Below are 15,950 nucleotides of genomic sequence, written 5' to 3' on the forward strand. Positions count from 1 at the left end.
CAGAACACTCCACTCATCTCCAGCATCTCCAAGTCAGAAAAAGCTTCCTTAGAAAAACGCATAAAATTAATCTAGTATAAACCAGATGGCTTTAAAATTTAAAACCTACTTCTTCAGGAAATCACTTTAAAACTCTTTACTAACCTCAGCTACTCTTTCCAAAAGCGGTTCCAGCCAGTGTTCATTGCACTCACAGTGACTATCCAGGAAGGTCAGCACTTTTGCTTGTGCTGCATCTGCCCCTCTGACACGGGAGCGCATCAGGCCTGAGAAGTAAAGACAAAAAGTTTTAATTACTTCCTGAGGAAAACAATCAACAGTAAAGTTTATCATGAGCTAAGTTGCTCTAACTCAAACAGGACAAACACAAAAGCTCCATTATCAAAACCAGATGCTAGTTAACAATTCAATGAAATGACTTCACACCAAACAACCTGCAAGCATCCAACCTACTGCACCCTACAGGTGGGGTTTTTTTGAGATTTCTTTAGGAAAAAACTTTTGGTAAAACCACAAGGTTCTTTTCTTCTATTTTTCCTAATTACACAGATAACCTTATTCATTTACCTTGCTCCTTTCTTTTTAGTATTCGTTCATTGGATGACTTCACCACTCCTTAAAGTTCCTTGCTATATATACACATCTAGCAAGCTTCCTTCCTTTTCTTTGCAAATTTTCTCCCCACGTTTTTCTACTGTATCGGTTTCATTAGCATTGAAGATCAAAACCAAGTCACTATTTTCTTTTTTCCCCCCTTCTTTTTGTTTCTACATTGTTTCTCACCAAATCTGTTCTGGTTTGGGTATTTTTTGCCCCCTAACTGAAACACTGTAAGAGAGTCAAGCCCACTTCTTACCATTCCCTTTACAAAATAAATACAAAAAATATGACTATGCCAAACAGAATATGAGATGCTTAAGAGGAAAGGCTTGTTTGCTGTGCCCAACATTCAGTAACAGCCTCATCAAGATCCTTTTACTATCTCTTACTTGAAGTGTGAGCACTTCACTGTTGTAGATGCGTGCTGTGCTAAGGCTCTCTGACAGTACCTTTTACACCTTCTCTGTGACACACTGTAACTAACTGTACCTCACTCATTTTATGCTGTTTCCCTGATTCCAGCCTTTGAATCTGTTCTGATTGGTCTTTCCACACCAAACCATTCCCCAATCACTCTTGCTATATGCTTTTTTAAAAAAATTTTTACATTTCAATTCCTCCTTCCACAGCTTATTATTTATAATTTACATTGTTGTAGAATCTACTGTCTTGCCCTAATTCCATAGAAAACACAAAACAGTGTTTCTAATTTCAGACTTAGTGGCAAAAAAACAGAGGTTCCCACTTGGGCCATTGAGTCCTTCACGATCACATTGAGGCTTACAACAAATAGAGCTGAAAAAGTTCCACTGAACATTTATTTTGTAGACTACCACACCCTTCAAAACACATCTGTTCCCGTAACAAACTCTGGTCCTACAGATGAGACTAAAAGCTACTAACATTTATTTCTGAATGAAAAGCATTAATGTCATCCCCTCCACCAATATCATCCCTTTATTTTAACTTTCATTTTAAAACATCCTGCTTTCCTCTATTGTTCATACTCCTGTGCCACTCTTAGCATCCTACAAATTGGCTGATTTTACCAATTCTCTTAAATTTTAATTTGTATGTGCAATATTTAATCTTAGTCTCACAAAAATACAAAGTAAACTAGTACTCTGCCTTCCATCTGCAAACATTTGTTCTTTTCTGACAGATAGATTTGTCAAGTTGTATTTCACTTTCAGATATATTGATGCGTATTTTTAAGTGTGAATCTGTATATGCATTACAAAGTTAACATTTAAAATTACTAAAAAATAAACATCAAAATGGTGTTACTTCCTTCTGGGTTTTTTCCATCACTACTATGTCTAAGTGCTGTACTGAAAAATGACATTAACTCACTCTGAACCTGGCAACCATAGCAAGCCATAAATGACATGCATTCCTAACAGGTCTTTGTTCACAAGTATATTCCAAAGAGAATATTTAAAGACTCAGAACCCATTAGTTATTGCAATTACTTGAATTATGGGACAACACAGGTTTTGTGCATGTCATTTCCAATTCCTGACAATCTAATGATTCCAGCTCCTCCCTAAGCCAGGCTGGCAGCCTAAAAGATACAGTGCTTATAAAAATTAACAAGCATATATCTGCTAAATAGTCGGCTATTTCAGCTGTCAAATCTCAGTTATTATTTCAAACAGCTCTAGAATAACAGTTCCTGTCAGGAAACTGCTGACTGAAGAGTTCAGTGACATGAGACCATAATTTACAAAGCAACACAGAAGAAAACAAAAATGTAAGACAAATTTGTTACAGGGCGCACTGGCTTCAGCAAAACTGGCATACTTGGTCCCAGCCCTCCTGGCTGCTCCAAACCTCTCAAGTCTGCCAAAACAAACTGTTTGTCAGGCTATCATTTTAATCCTTAAAATGATATCTAAAAAGGGAACCAGAGGGCTATTTTTAAGCTGGATCATTTCAAACATTGATACATAGATAGTTTACAGTGAAACCTTGCGTACAACAGGAACAGCTTAACTCAGGATTCAGTGGAGGAAGAGAGAAAAAGCTTGATGATTAAATGCAATTCCTAAAGGAAGCTTTCACTGTAAAAGTCAACAATGGGCAATTGTGGATATAATAGGAAAACAATCAGAATTACTGGTTTTTTATTCCTTCCACTGGTAGATTTATAAAGTAGAAAGTTCCTTTAAAAGACCTGATGAACACTAACAGCTAAGGAAGCACAGAGGAATTTGTATCTTCCTTCTCCAGATTACACTTACCTTCTCGGCGGTCATTTCGAAGAACTCGCACTTTTTCAATTTTTCCCAAGAGAGCACCATCCTCAGCTTTAAAAAATAAAATAATTAATAAAAAATAAAATCAAGTGATAAGAACCCATTGGATACCCAGCACTGTATACCAGAAGAGGGGTTGTCTTCAAAGAAAAGCAAAGGCTTTGTAGGTAAAAATGTCTGTGGTCATAAATGGTTAAATATAAGATATAAGCTTAAAAAAATCCAACATATCTCACCAGAAATAAAGAAAAGTTATTAGGCTAAGAAATAACTACTTTCATTATGTTATTTAAAGCTAACTTAATTTTACAGTCTTGAAACATTTTTATTTAAGTATATTGTCTTTGTTTATTTTAGACCATTTCTACATTGCAGAGAGAAAAACACTTTTATAGGATTAAATAAACTGTTTTCTTTTCATAGAGGAAAGCTCACTTTTTAACCAACATTAAGGCATAAACCTGCATTAAACTAGCTAAAAACTAGCAATGCAAATATAGACATTAGTTTCCTGAAGAAATGTTACTCAGAGGTCCATTTCTATTGCTCAAGTTTCTATCATGATACCCTAGTATTTATAAAACACTGAATTATTTTAGATTCAATAAGAATTTTTCCAAGAGACTGATGGAGACCAGCATTCATTTAAAACAGTGATACAAATATATTTGTTGCAGGAACCATGGGCTTTATTTTTACTTAAGATAACATACTATGGAAAGGCCCTTTTTAATGATACACTCTGGTCCTTCACCTAAAACGAAGTAATAAAATATACCTGAAATATTTACAGGAACTCTTCACATTTCCAAAGTTACAGATATGGAAGAATTAAGACCTGTTTTTTGGATCAGTCCCTGTCAACTCCTATTCAAGTACTCTGTTCTCAACCAAGTCACCTACTGGCATGTACAGAAAGCCTTACCAGAATAAGCACTTTAAGTTCGGATTGTAAAAGTACTTACGATCATTACTGTAGTCATCCACCAGTATGATTTCCTTAATAAGATGTGATGGACTTTTTTTAAGGACACTGCAACAGAAAAGAAATCAAAGCATTCAGTACTAAGCAGTCTTAGTTTTCCATAATGATGTCATAAAAGCAGTTACCTTGTTAAGCCACAGGATCCTAGCCTAGGATGTTACCTTCAACAACAGCTATTGACTTATTCTTACAGCAAGAGTGAAGAGGTGCACATGTAGAATTTGGGTGTTCCTTCCTCCCCACCACCTCTGCCTTCCCCACCCTCACTATTCCAGTCTCCAGAAATCAGAACATTAGATGGAAAACATGTAACACAGAAGTTTTGCAGATATCTTTGGTTCAAATATCCCCTGACAACCCATCTACCCTGACTTTGGCTTGAAACAGTCAACCTCCAAACATCACCTGGTAATTGGTTCCATACTTCAATTCATCTGTAGTTAAGGCAAGCGATTTTGTATAACATCACTATTTCAGAATGTAAGAAATGAAGACTCATCTTTTCCTCTGCAAATAGTTCAGAAGAACGTAACAGGTTGTCACTTTCCTTCTTTATCATAAGCCATTTTCTGACACAAATAAATGGCCCTTAGGGAAAAATTAAACTCTCTTATGTATACCTGACAACAGTTCGAAGCAAAGCAGATCTTGCCTCATTATGAAAGGTGATCACCACACTAGTAGCTGGCAAATCTATCCGCCATTGTTTTCGCTGACACCTGAAAGAAATAACACACTGTCATCTGAACGTAATTTTTACATCCTGGGCTTAGCAGGCAGCCTTCATTGTGAAGTATTTATCTATTAAACTCGTGTACACACTGCCTAGGAAGAATAAAATACCTTCTTTTCAAGTGAGATTATAATCAACTTGTCTTCTGACACTTTTGGTAGTTGCCTCAGTACATAAAAGACTAAGAAGTCAGTATCAAATATGGGGAGGTTCAGAAAAGCCACCAGGCATCCATCACTGCAGAATATCAGAAATATCTTTTTTCCAACTGAGTATGAAATCAGAGTGCTTCTTTTACATTAAAAGCATTCAATACACCTAAGGAAATAAGCATATTTTCATATGGATTTTCCACATGTTCACAGGCTACCATACACTTCTTCATTAGAATGGCATGTGTCCACTTCTCCCTTTTTAAATTTTTAAAGCTTTTGTAGAATCTCACTCACAGATAAAATTAGTTATCTACTCTAATGAGAATTGGTAGGGATCATAATTTTTGGAATTTGAAAAACAAAGCTAGCTGTGACAATGCTCAGCCAACTAAACACAGAACCACATCCTTTCAAACCATGAAGATGATAAAATATTCCATCTAATGTCAACTCAATTTTCATCACCTCTAGAAGCCTGAAATTAATATAATAAGAAAAAAGAAGCAAATCCTAAAATAATTCATGCAGCACTACATACACTTGAGATGTTTAATCCAATAAAATAAACCTAAAAAAGACACTACTCTTATTGCATTAGAGACTAACAGTACTAGAAAACAATGTATACTGAGTTTATGCTGAAAGCATTACAGTCTGACAGGTCGAGATACTGATTGCCATTCATACAGTGACATACACAAGTGATATATTTTGTCCACACTCTTAACCATTTTTAAGGGTAAAGTTTTAACAGGCCTAGTTGTCTTCAGAGGGGATAAACCCAGAGAGCGTACACTTGTAGCAAATTCAGGAAGCATTTTTGTACTCTGTGCAGTATTAATCTAACTAGCTTTTCAGGGAAGTTTGCCACCTACACTTCTAAAACGAGACCTCTGCCTGTATAAAAGCCCACTCCACACCTGATTAAACATCTGCAATGCACATCATAAACCATCAAACTTCTTGGAATCCATGAGTGAGCAGCAAGGCACTTCTTGCCCGTGCCCACTCTACAAAATCCCAGGAACCTGAGGTGTTTTCGATACAACACACCCATAATGTCAAACACATTAGCGCTTGCTGTCAAACAAAACATTATCCTGCTGCAATGACCTCACTTGCTCCGAATGAAAACAAAGCCCACGCCAACTCTACAATTGCCGTCTCAGATCAGCAAGGCCATGTCTAGCTTTATGGTGGGTGTACAAGACGGCTTTGTCGCTAGCACCCAGCACTGGAGCAATAAATCACAAATGTCTATATGTTCCTGAAAAATAAAGAATTAAGAGTTTCTCTAGTGTGAGCTTTTGGCAACTCGTCTAGACAGCTAAAAGACATGCAAATATACTCTGAAGCCTATGGTGCCAAAAAAGACATCCTTTTTTTTGCTAACTTCCAAATTGCCCACAGAGGACAAGGCTACTGTGCATGCAGTTATCACAGAAACACTTGCATTAGAATAATTAAAAACTCACATTAAACTTGTACTGATATCTTTGCCGAAGAGAGCACTTGAGCCAGAGTGCATATTAGAGGGAATTACTCAAGGCAATGGAGCCTCTCAATTTTAAGAAAACTCAAGAGAAGAGCACTATTGCCTATTTCTGAGGGAGAAATTAAGACTTTTAGACTTTCAAATAAAACCGGAGGAACGTTTTCCTGAGTATTTTTGTTCTCAGCTCTTCAAAAATACCTTCTTTAACTGACACAGTATCAGTCCTCTTGCTGTATCAACAGGGCCACAGTTAAAACTCAAACTGAAGAAAAAACATCACTACTTTTGGCATGGAGATTAGATGTTGTTTTCTCAAGCTGCAGCACTTAAATTTTAAAATTTTAAAATTTTAAATATGAAGAAAATGAAAATACATTTACTTAAAATAAACTTGAATGCAAAACTTCAATTTAGACCTTCAATATTTAGCATAGGTCATTAAAAACATGAGATTTGAACTGGTTCATATCATTAACAATTTCTCCTAAAATCTCAGTCGTTTGTTTGAAACCACTTTTGGACAAAAATATCTATTTTAACCAGTACAAGAGCATTCACTGGTACCAAAAGACACAGGAAAGTTTGTTTATTCTTTACTTAAGAATAAAGCTTGAGTGTGAGGTCAGAAGCTTTTAACAGGTGCCAAACAAGAAAGGAAAAACAGTTCAGCACAGCTAATGTACTCACCAGTAATTCTCAAGAATCATCACAACACATCAGTTACCAGATGTGATCAGAAACTGGTTCAAAGCATGCATGGTGGACACTGGTCCACAAAAAACATCGAGTATTTAATCCTTCATCCTCCCCTGGGAGCCTGTTTTACACTGACAGAAGAACCGCTCCGTGAGCTTTCTATTACAACTGTGACACTCACTTGTAACTTTCTCCAAAATCTATCATGACAGTGATAGCTCTCAGTTACACATTAAGCAGTAAGCAGACTGCAATGAAAGGAAACCCAGTGGTTTCTCAATGTTGTTGAAAGTAGTAGTTGTAAGCATCAGCTGGAGTGAAAATCTGCATTCCTGCTTCTCTCCACTTCCTTTCTCATGTTGTATCTGCCTGTTTCTCACTTCCTTTTGTTCAAAATGAAAGTAAGCAGCTTAAGCAAATAAATCAAGTGTTTTTCTAGTACAGCTGCCAGGCTTTCATAGAAAGCAAGTGGAATTCTTTGGTCTTAATGCTAGTAAAAGTTTGTATAATGTAAAAAAGACTATGTAATATAGTATTAAGAGATGTATAATTACACACAATTGTTTATTGAATAAATTACATCTAATGCAGAATACTGATAAACTGCTTCTCAACAGACAATTTTAGAAATTAAACAACGTTACTATGTAGTTATTCCAAAGTCAAACAGCCTCTTAGACACATCAGTACAATTAGCAGCAAGTTGCTTAAGGAGAAACAAAGTATTTCCTCATCTCAGTTTCTTTTCTTAAAGAAAAATATTACATCAGCTCCACAAGAGATCCTAATCTCAACCCAGTTGCCTCCAGTTTTGTTGAAAATAATATGCTTCTAAGTGTCATGTGATCAGATACTCTTCTTTCTATGGCTATTGCTCTTGTTCTTGCCATTGCACAGTTCCTAAATATTTCATGTGGCTTTTTCAGCTTCTGCAGGGAAAGTTCTTGCCAAAATAGAAGAAATATTGTTTGCACCATGGCAGGGACCTTATCATGGACAGTTTTTGTATGAATGATGGCTTCAGTTTGTTTTTTTGTTTGGTTGTTTTTTTCTTTTAAAAGATGATTATTTACAGTCTGATGGGCACTTAAGTCTGCTCAAGGCAAAGCCAAAGTAATAATCCCAGCTCAGACACAGCCTCTCCCCAGAAATATCTCTCTTCTCCATTGCAGGGTTCTTTTCCAGCTTCATTTTGTGAAAAAACTTACATATAATCACAAGACTGACAGATAAAACAAGCATGGCCATTGTAATGTGTCTCATCTCTTACTTACGTTCTTCTCAAAGCACAGCCTTTGTCTGTAAGACAGCCCCCCAACACAGAGGTTATTAAATATCTAAAAACTTCCAAATTCAGCATATCTGAATCACAGAGACTTCTAGAAGCTGGTAGCTGAGCTTTGATGTCATGGATAAGAATACCTGGTCTAAAAAGTTAGAATACATTTCTTGCGAAAAAAAAAAATACATGCTACAAAGAAAACTCAAAAGTCACTTCAAACTCCTCAGTACACCACAGGGATCACACTTTTTACTGCTTTCATTCCATCCAATTAACAGCAAATTATACAAGACTTCCTTAGTCTATCTACAAAGAGTTTGCCTAAAGAAACCTAAACCATCCTATTATTTAAGGGATTTAAAAAATGACATAGTAAATGTTCGAGTTTTTATACGAATCTCCTTTGCTATGCCATTCTTGATTAAAGAGATTTATGGAAAAAAACCAGGTGCCTTCCTTTTCCCTTTCTCCTTCTGGTATCTCCTCCAGCTTCTACCTACAAAGCTATGAACACACATTCATAATAACTGCAGAATTAGTTAGGCAAATTAACTATATACAGTTGGTTAATTTTATGTTTTGCAATTATGTCTGCCTACTTTTTAAAACCAAGTCAAATCTGCAAGTTTTTTTTTTTCAATGTTAATTCTGCTTAAATTTTATTAAGTGCAAGTTATTAAACCCCTTTTAAAATGAAAGTTTTCTCTAACCAGTAGTGAATAATGTATTTCCTTATTTTCACTATTTCCTGAATCTGCACAAGCAGCCTGACATAGCAGAAATTTTTAAGCATCTGAAGCATAATTCTCTCCTATGTTCACCAGGGTGTACATAAATTGACTCCTTTAGGTCTGGAGCTGACAATCATCACATACTTACAAGAAAAGAATCACAGAGCGTCTGAGATTGAAAGTGGCCCCTGGAGATCTTTCAATCCAAACTCCCTGCTCAAAGCAGGGCCAGCCACAGCATGCTCTGCAATGGGCTTTGCATATCCGTAAGCCTGGAGATTTCACACCCTTTCTGGGAAACCTGCTCCACTGTTTCATCACGGTCACATTGAAAGAGACTCACAAATGTAGAAAACAAGAAAAGCCATCAGATAAATGGAAAGAAATGGAGAGTGAAACGAGGCACCAGTTTGGATATATAATAGACACTGACTGAAGTCATGGAAACAGAACTCAGATAAGATTCCTTGTTCTTTAGCCCAAGGATCATGGAGTTTATTGTTCCTCTCTTCTCTAAGGCTGAAAGCTCCTGTTTCAGAAAAACCACCTGCAGCTCAAAAGCAATAAATACAGAAAGGTTAATCTAAGTCAAACATGGCTCAGTTTGGCACTTACTGATCATGCCTGGTGTCAGGAACGCTTCGGTCCATTCGCAGTTTGTCACTTTCTACCTGATTGAACTTATTGCGGGCATACGGATCCTGACCAGATCGCACCACAGTGGCACCCACATACGCATCTTGATCAAAGTCCTGCCACCGAACTTTTCCTACCATAGAAAAACAGGAAAACATCCAGATTAATCTTCACAATTTAAGGAGCAGCATTTAGCAACCCCAACGTAACTGAGGAAATATTTAAACTTTGCAACGAAGTAATTAAACTTCAACGCTATTGTTAACAGCGTAACATCAAAAGTCACTTTTGCACATTAAATTCCTCTAGAATATCCTGCAAATTAATATAAAATTGAACAATTTTAGAGATCGCAGTTTATACAAGTAATCACCAGACAATGCTTCATCTTGTCCACTTTGTGTTGTATTTTTTTAACCCCACAATTCCCACTTAAAAAAAAAAACCAAACATCCACATACCAACCAGCAATAAGATGGCAGATGATCTGACTATAATGTTATCTTAGAAACATTTTGTTTTTAAAGATCCAGTCCAGACTTCAAAGACATAATTTAATTTACTGTCTCATTACAGAAGTAAAAACACAGGCAGTTATAATCAAATCATTTGAGAAACAGGTCGTCTAGGAATACAAGAAAACCTTATTCCCAAAGAACGGCATTTCACGTAGGCAGAGCACTAGATCACTCTCCAGTATAACATAACTGCAAACTCCTTGACAATCAGAATTTATTCAGATTACTCCCTCTTTAACACAGACTGTGTTATTATGTGACTCGTTGTGACACTAACACAGAAAGGTAGATTAACATCCAACTACCAGGAACAAAATTTCAGGACTACCACCACTTTCAGGCTTACAACAACAGTATGGTATTTACCAAGTATACTAAAACTACCAGTTCTTACCTCTAATCAAACATTTACTCTTTACTTTTGACAGACAGACCTATGCCACCTATTGCAAATTTATACCGCATTTAACTCAAAATCAGAGCTCAAGTTCTAACGCAATACATTCTTGATTTAAACATGGATCTGTATGAGAATCTCCTGCAAGCAAGTTGTGGTGAACCAGCATGCCATTGGCACCAAAAATGATACAAAGCAAAAGCTGTCTTTTGTGATCACTCTTGATTATCGATGAGAGGATTTAAAATTCATTGTTTTCATAATTAATATCCAAAGTATTTGAGGTACTTTTAGTTAAGTGCAGTAAGTAGCAGGTTGCAAAGATATCATTTCATTCAAGTGCAGCTTTTAGGAAAATATCATACCTCAGGCATGCCCTAAATTAAGCTGATATGCATTCAGGAAATACCACTCTACCAGCTATTAACAAGAGTTAGAGGTTGCTCAGATTTTCCAAGGTTTGCCTTTGCTCAACCTCTCAACCAGCACAGCATGGAAATTAAGGCAGGCAGGCCTCAGCTACCACTTTCTATCCATAAGCTATGCCCCAACTACAGCATGTTATTTCCTGCCAGATTCTGATAATGAGAGAACACTTTCCATCATTAAACAAAGTAGCTGTCCGTTGTTCAACCAGACAATACCACCAACGTGATGAAACACTCTCTATAATCCCAGGATCATCCAAAGACCTCATCTACAAAAACAACTTGTGCCCAAGGTGGGATCTGGTTATCACATGGTAGTGGAGGTTGCAAGGCAAAAGTAGAAAGGCTGAGGAGGAGGTGGTCTGGGGTTGTTTGGCTTGTTTTTAAGTGAATTCCAACAGAATAAGAGAAAAGCACACATATTTCTGAATTACCCGGTTTAAGAACTAGCTAGCCAATACTAAGCAACTATTTTTCATAACTGAATTACCAACACACACACAAAATCCAGAACTAGAAAGTTAAAGATAAACAGACTGCAGAACATTTAATAGACACTTTGTGAAGCAACTCAGAAGGCAAACTATAAGAAAATCACTGGGGGTAGAAATAACAGTTTTTCAAATTCCCATTACTGAAAGAACTCTAAAAAGGAGACTTGCCAGCTGTTGTTGTTAGGCCACAGATTACAAGAGCTTTTCTAGGCCATTCAAGTTCTTTCTTCAAAATATTTCCAGGAACTTACTTTGAAAACAATTTTACACCTCAGCCAGCTAACACACTACAAACAGCCCAACACAGTTATTTACAAAAATTACACCAAACCTCACTTGAAAAAAAACTATCAAAAAGGTTAGAGTAGCTTGATTCAAGAAATTGGAAGAAACATCGGAGATCACAAGATGATTTTCCCCGTACAATTCTCTCCCTCAGCATTTCCCAAAGCTTTTGCAACCTCCTTGGTAACTAAACTATATTATCACCTTTGTTTCTAATTTATAATAGAGCTTTAATCTGAATCATTTGATGAATATTTTCTGAGATACAGGACATGTAATGTTGCTGCTTTTCTGGCCTAAAAATAAAGATTTTTAGTGCAATTTACAAAGTATCACAAACACTTGAAATGCATTCATATAAGATTTTCAAATTCCAAACACTCCAACTTTAAATGGGTTTTGAAGCTATGCGCATTTCAGGACTTCCAGCCCCGACTACTCTGCAGTTGCCTTCCATCCCCTGGAAAGAGCAGTTAAAACACACGAGGCCATGAGGGCATTCCATCGGTGATTAGTGTGATGCTGTTGGAAGCGTTCTTCTAAAACAGGTTGTGTCCTTTATGAAATACAACACGCAACATGGGCTGCCCACATGTTTATAAGTGACCATGGTTCAAGTTAACTGCTGGAAACTGAAAGGTTGATTCAAAGCTAACTCTACTGTCCAGCCTTACTTTTGCTGAAAGGTTTGCCTTTCTGAATCTATCAAGTAAATTTTGAAGTTAGAAGAGGTTTAGCAAATCTTTTCCAATAAGAGGTACTATTTCTGTTATATGCTTCCCTAGGGTACACAAATCAGAGCATGTTTGAATTAATTTCTTCTGGAGAGTTAGACAGCTCTGTATTTTCCTGCATTTCAATGACTTTGTCAGGTAGAATGAATATCAGAAAATGCAGCTACATTATTTCACACTTCAATTAAGTAAACTTGTAACTTCAAATTCAAGCAAAATATTGAGACCTAACATGACAATAAATTAGTCTTTTAAACAACAGTCAGTGAACTGCAAAGTTTGCTACCAGAGTCAAATAGAGCCAAAAAAAACTCCAAAACCACAATAACTGAACCAGCTAAGATCCTGGAGCAGGGTAGTGAACTTGGTTTTGACAAATGTTTATTTTACAAACAGTTCTAAGCCTGAGAAGTTGAGAAGAAGCCAGAAAAAGGTGAAGTCCAGTGAAGCTGCTTCTTTTTGTCCCAGTTCCCATCAAAGCTTGATATAAATAATTTAAAATGTACCATTTACCATTTTCCGACACTTTAAAAGTAAAAAATGCAAAATTAGTCCAGAAAGAATAAAGTAAACTTGAGAAGAAAGGAGAGCACTTTGTAGGGCTAAATTTACTGAAAAGCAGTAACAGTCCATGGAAGTAGTGAATTTGGCTTCAGAAGCCACAAAGGAGGTCACGCCCAGCTCTGACTCCAGCAGAAGGCCCTGTCAGCTATGTGCAATAGGAATCAGATCTATTAGAGATAAGCCAGGTAACAGTAAAAGCAGCTAGAAGTGAGAGAGAAGAGAAAAAAGCACATCAGATAAATCTGTAAGCACTCAAGCAGCAGGTAACAGAGAGTAGGAAGAGATGGATACAAAATCCCCTAAATAGTTTACACTCCCTCTTACAGACTCAAAACAGCTTAAAAGCAGTAGAATACTCAATATAAGTATGATTATTTTGATTTACGTGCATTAAGGGGTCCCAGATCTTCACTAACTACCAAAATAAAGAGTGTTTGAGTGACTGCTGAAACTCCTATCAATACAGGTAACCAGTGAGGCAGTTTTGTTTTAGTTATCCACGAAGACAATTCAGGGTTGCTCTTTCTAAATATAAGAGCTAAGATCACTATTTTTTTGCAGCATATAAAAGAAAGTCACCAGGAGACAAAGGATAGATACACTTTGGCAAACAAAAGATAAAAAAATGACAAGTCTAATTTTTATATAAAGACATTTTAAAAATAATAAGCATGTCTCTAATTCCAAGAAGTCATGAAAGATGCTACAGTGCATCATGCTGAAACCTAAACTATGGGTTCCCCAAGCACAGTGGAAAAGTGAGAAAGTTTTGAACCAGAGCCCTCCTAAAATTTGATCACTTTAAAACAATGCACACATGGACAGAATTATGCACTCTTCAGTTGCTATTTTCTTTATGGATTGAAAATAAAGAAAATAGCAACTGAAGAGTGCATAATTCTGTCCATGTAGTCTTTGATGTTTGATTCCAGACTCTCGCACTACTTTGCAGTAACAATTCTCCAGCCTGTTACATCCAGCCATAAGAGACTTGTAATCAACATATGAAATAAAAAAAGCCCTGACCTGCTCTACTTTACACTTCATCTTACTTCTGGTTTCAACCCTTCCAGCTTCTGATAGCTCTCCCTTTCAACCTGTGACACTTCCCACTTCTTTTTATAGTCAAACAATCTACTTAGGGCCACTGGGAAAGGAAGGTCTTCGAGGAAAAGTATAGGGTTTGTCTCAGAATACATAAACATCCAAAAAGGTGAAATAAGAAAAGCAGCTGGAAGGTGCAAAATTGGCTAACCTAACCCCAGTAACAAGATTTGTAGAGAGTTCTGTTAAGCACAAAAAATACTTGAAAAGATCTGCCAGAAACCAAGTTAAAAGGCCAGACTCTTCAGCTTTTTGGGATTTATTTCCCAACAAATACACAAAGTAAAGGCTTTGCCAAGAAAATATAGATACATAACCAGTCTTGTTTCCCCTCTCCAGAAAGCAGCTAAGACAAGGCAGGCCAAAGGATACAGGAAAAAAGCCATCAATAGCAAACGGCTTAATCTGTACCTGGAGAGTCTATGACTGTAAAACAAAAATCATACCTCACACCTTATTGGGGATGGAAGTTCCAGCTGCTTAAAGCAAAGTTTACCTTGGTTAGTTCTTTCTGCAAGACCTCGCAGTATTTCAAATGTTTGGCCAAGACAAATGCGTAAGCAAAACATCAGGATTAATAGAAGAGGAGTAAAACGTCCTGTGAAGTTACCTGACCAGTAGTTGTCCTTCTTGTACAGTAAACTTTTTCAATAGTGTAAAATATTCAAGCCCGATGTTCATTTTTCTGTATTCCTTAGTATGTCAATTGCAGTGAATATAATTAAATCTCGTTGATACGAAACAGTTATGCAGCAAAGAAATTTTATGGAAGCAGTCATATGAATGAGGATTCCTTAACACTTCACTTTCTAGCTTATCCTCAATGTATAAGGATTTCACTCAAATAGAACAAAAATCATGTTGTTATTTGCCAGCATATGAAAAATACCGAGCAAGTATGAGAAAAATAAGGTACACCATCAGCAGTCAGGAAAATCTGCCACAACAAAAGCTAGAAAAAAACCTGAATTATGAACCTTGGCTGAATCTTCAGTTAAAATAACAGTCCCAAGGTGATTTATCTGTTGCCTGTCAGCATTATCCATTGAGAGGCATGGACTACTTTCATATCAGGGGTTTTTACAGTACCTTAAACCTATTGAAGGACAACACAAATGTACTAGCAAAGAACCACACTCCCGATGGCTTTAAACCCAAAGGAGCAGTGACGCAGGTAAGCTGAAGCTGTAAGAACTAAACGTTGCTAAAATAATCCCAGCACTTTCAAACTACAAAGAATTATTAGAATCAGAACAACTGCTGTGTTTCATGGCTTTCAATGATAAATGTTTTATGGCTATGGATCTTTCGTAACAAATGTTACTGCAATACCTGGAGGTAGCGTCTCCACACTTTGTGCTTTGTCCTCCCCATCATTGCCACGCACTTCTTTCCTTTTGGGGTCGATATCATTTGGGTCCTCCTGAAAAAAGTACATAATCTTTAAAATAATACCTAATTTTGTGTTTTCAAAGCAAACAGTAATAACTAAGTTTTGTGGATTTTAAACTCAGAGTGATTTAAGAGAGCTAGAATTTTAAGAGAAAGTAATCAATAACATCCAAATGAGCTACACAGGCAAAACCTGAAGAAAGCCCTGCTCTACAAAGAAACAGCCTAAATAGGAAAGTTATCTGAAAAGAGCTGTCAGGTTATCTAGCAGCTATATCCAGAATGGCAGCCTTGCTATTGGAAAGAGACTTCTGAAGTATTTTTATGTGTTCATTTCAGAGAAATTTATTCTAGGCTTCACAGGCAACTCTGCTGGCTTTGTGATTCCAAGGATATTGATGATAATCATTTAGAAAGCGGGAAAAAAAAAACATTTCATCTACCTCCAAAAAAACAACCACAC

The 15,950-nt window shown here is 36.7% G+C and overlaps 1 protein-coding gene across 1 annotated transcript in view; it reads right to left on the bottom strand.

The window, feature by feature from the left end:
* Nucleotides 1-15,518, bottom strand: part of GALNT2 (polypeptide N-acetylgalactosaminyltransferase 2) — a gene marked incomplete at its 5' end in the record, with an annotated part of 42,525 nt that extends 27,007 nt beyond the window's left edge. The window contains 6 exons of the mRNA XM_027897533.1: nucleotides 145-266; nucleotides 2,844-2,909; nucleotides 3,824-3,891; nucleotides 4,464-4,562; nucleotides 9,551-9,704; nucleotides 15,428-15,518. Of these exons, the coding sequence (XP_027753334.1) occupies nucleotides 145-266; nucleotides 2,844-2,909; nucleotides 3,824-3,891; nucleotides 4,464-4,562; nucleotides 9,551-9,704; nucleotides 15,428-15,518 (600 nt within the window). The remainder of the gene's footprint in view (nucleotides 1-144; nucleotides 267-2,843; nucleotides 2,910-3,823; nucleotides 3,892-4,463; nucleotides 4,563-9,550; nucleotides 9,705-15,427) is intronic.
* Nucleotides 15,519-15,950: the final 432 nt, after the last annotated feature.

Source organism: Empidonax traillii, unplaced genomic scaffold, assembly GCF_003031625.1.
Source record: "Empidonax traillii isolate 1590-97213 ecotype Southwest subspecies unplaced genomic scaffold, ASM303162v1 scaffold547:size421747, whole genome shotgun sequence".
NCBI lineage: Eukaryota > Metazoa > Chordata > Aves > Passeriformes > Tyrannidae > Empidonax > Empidonax traillii.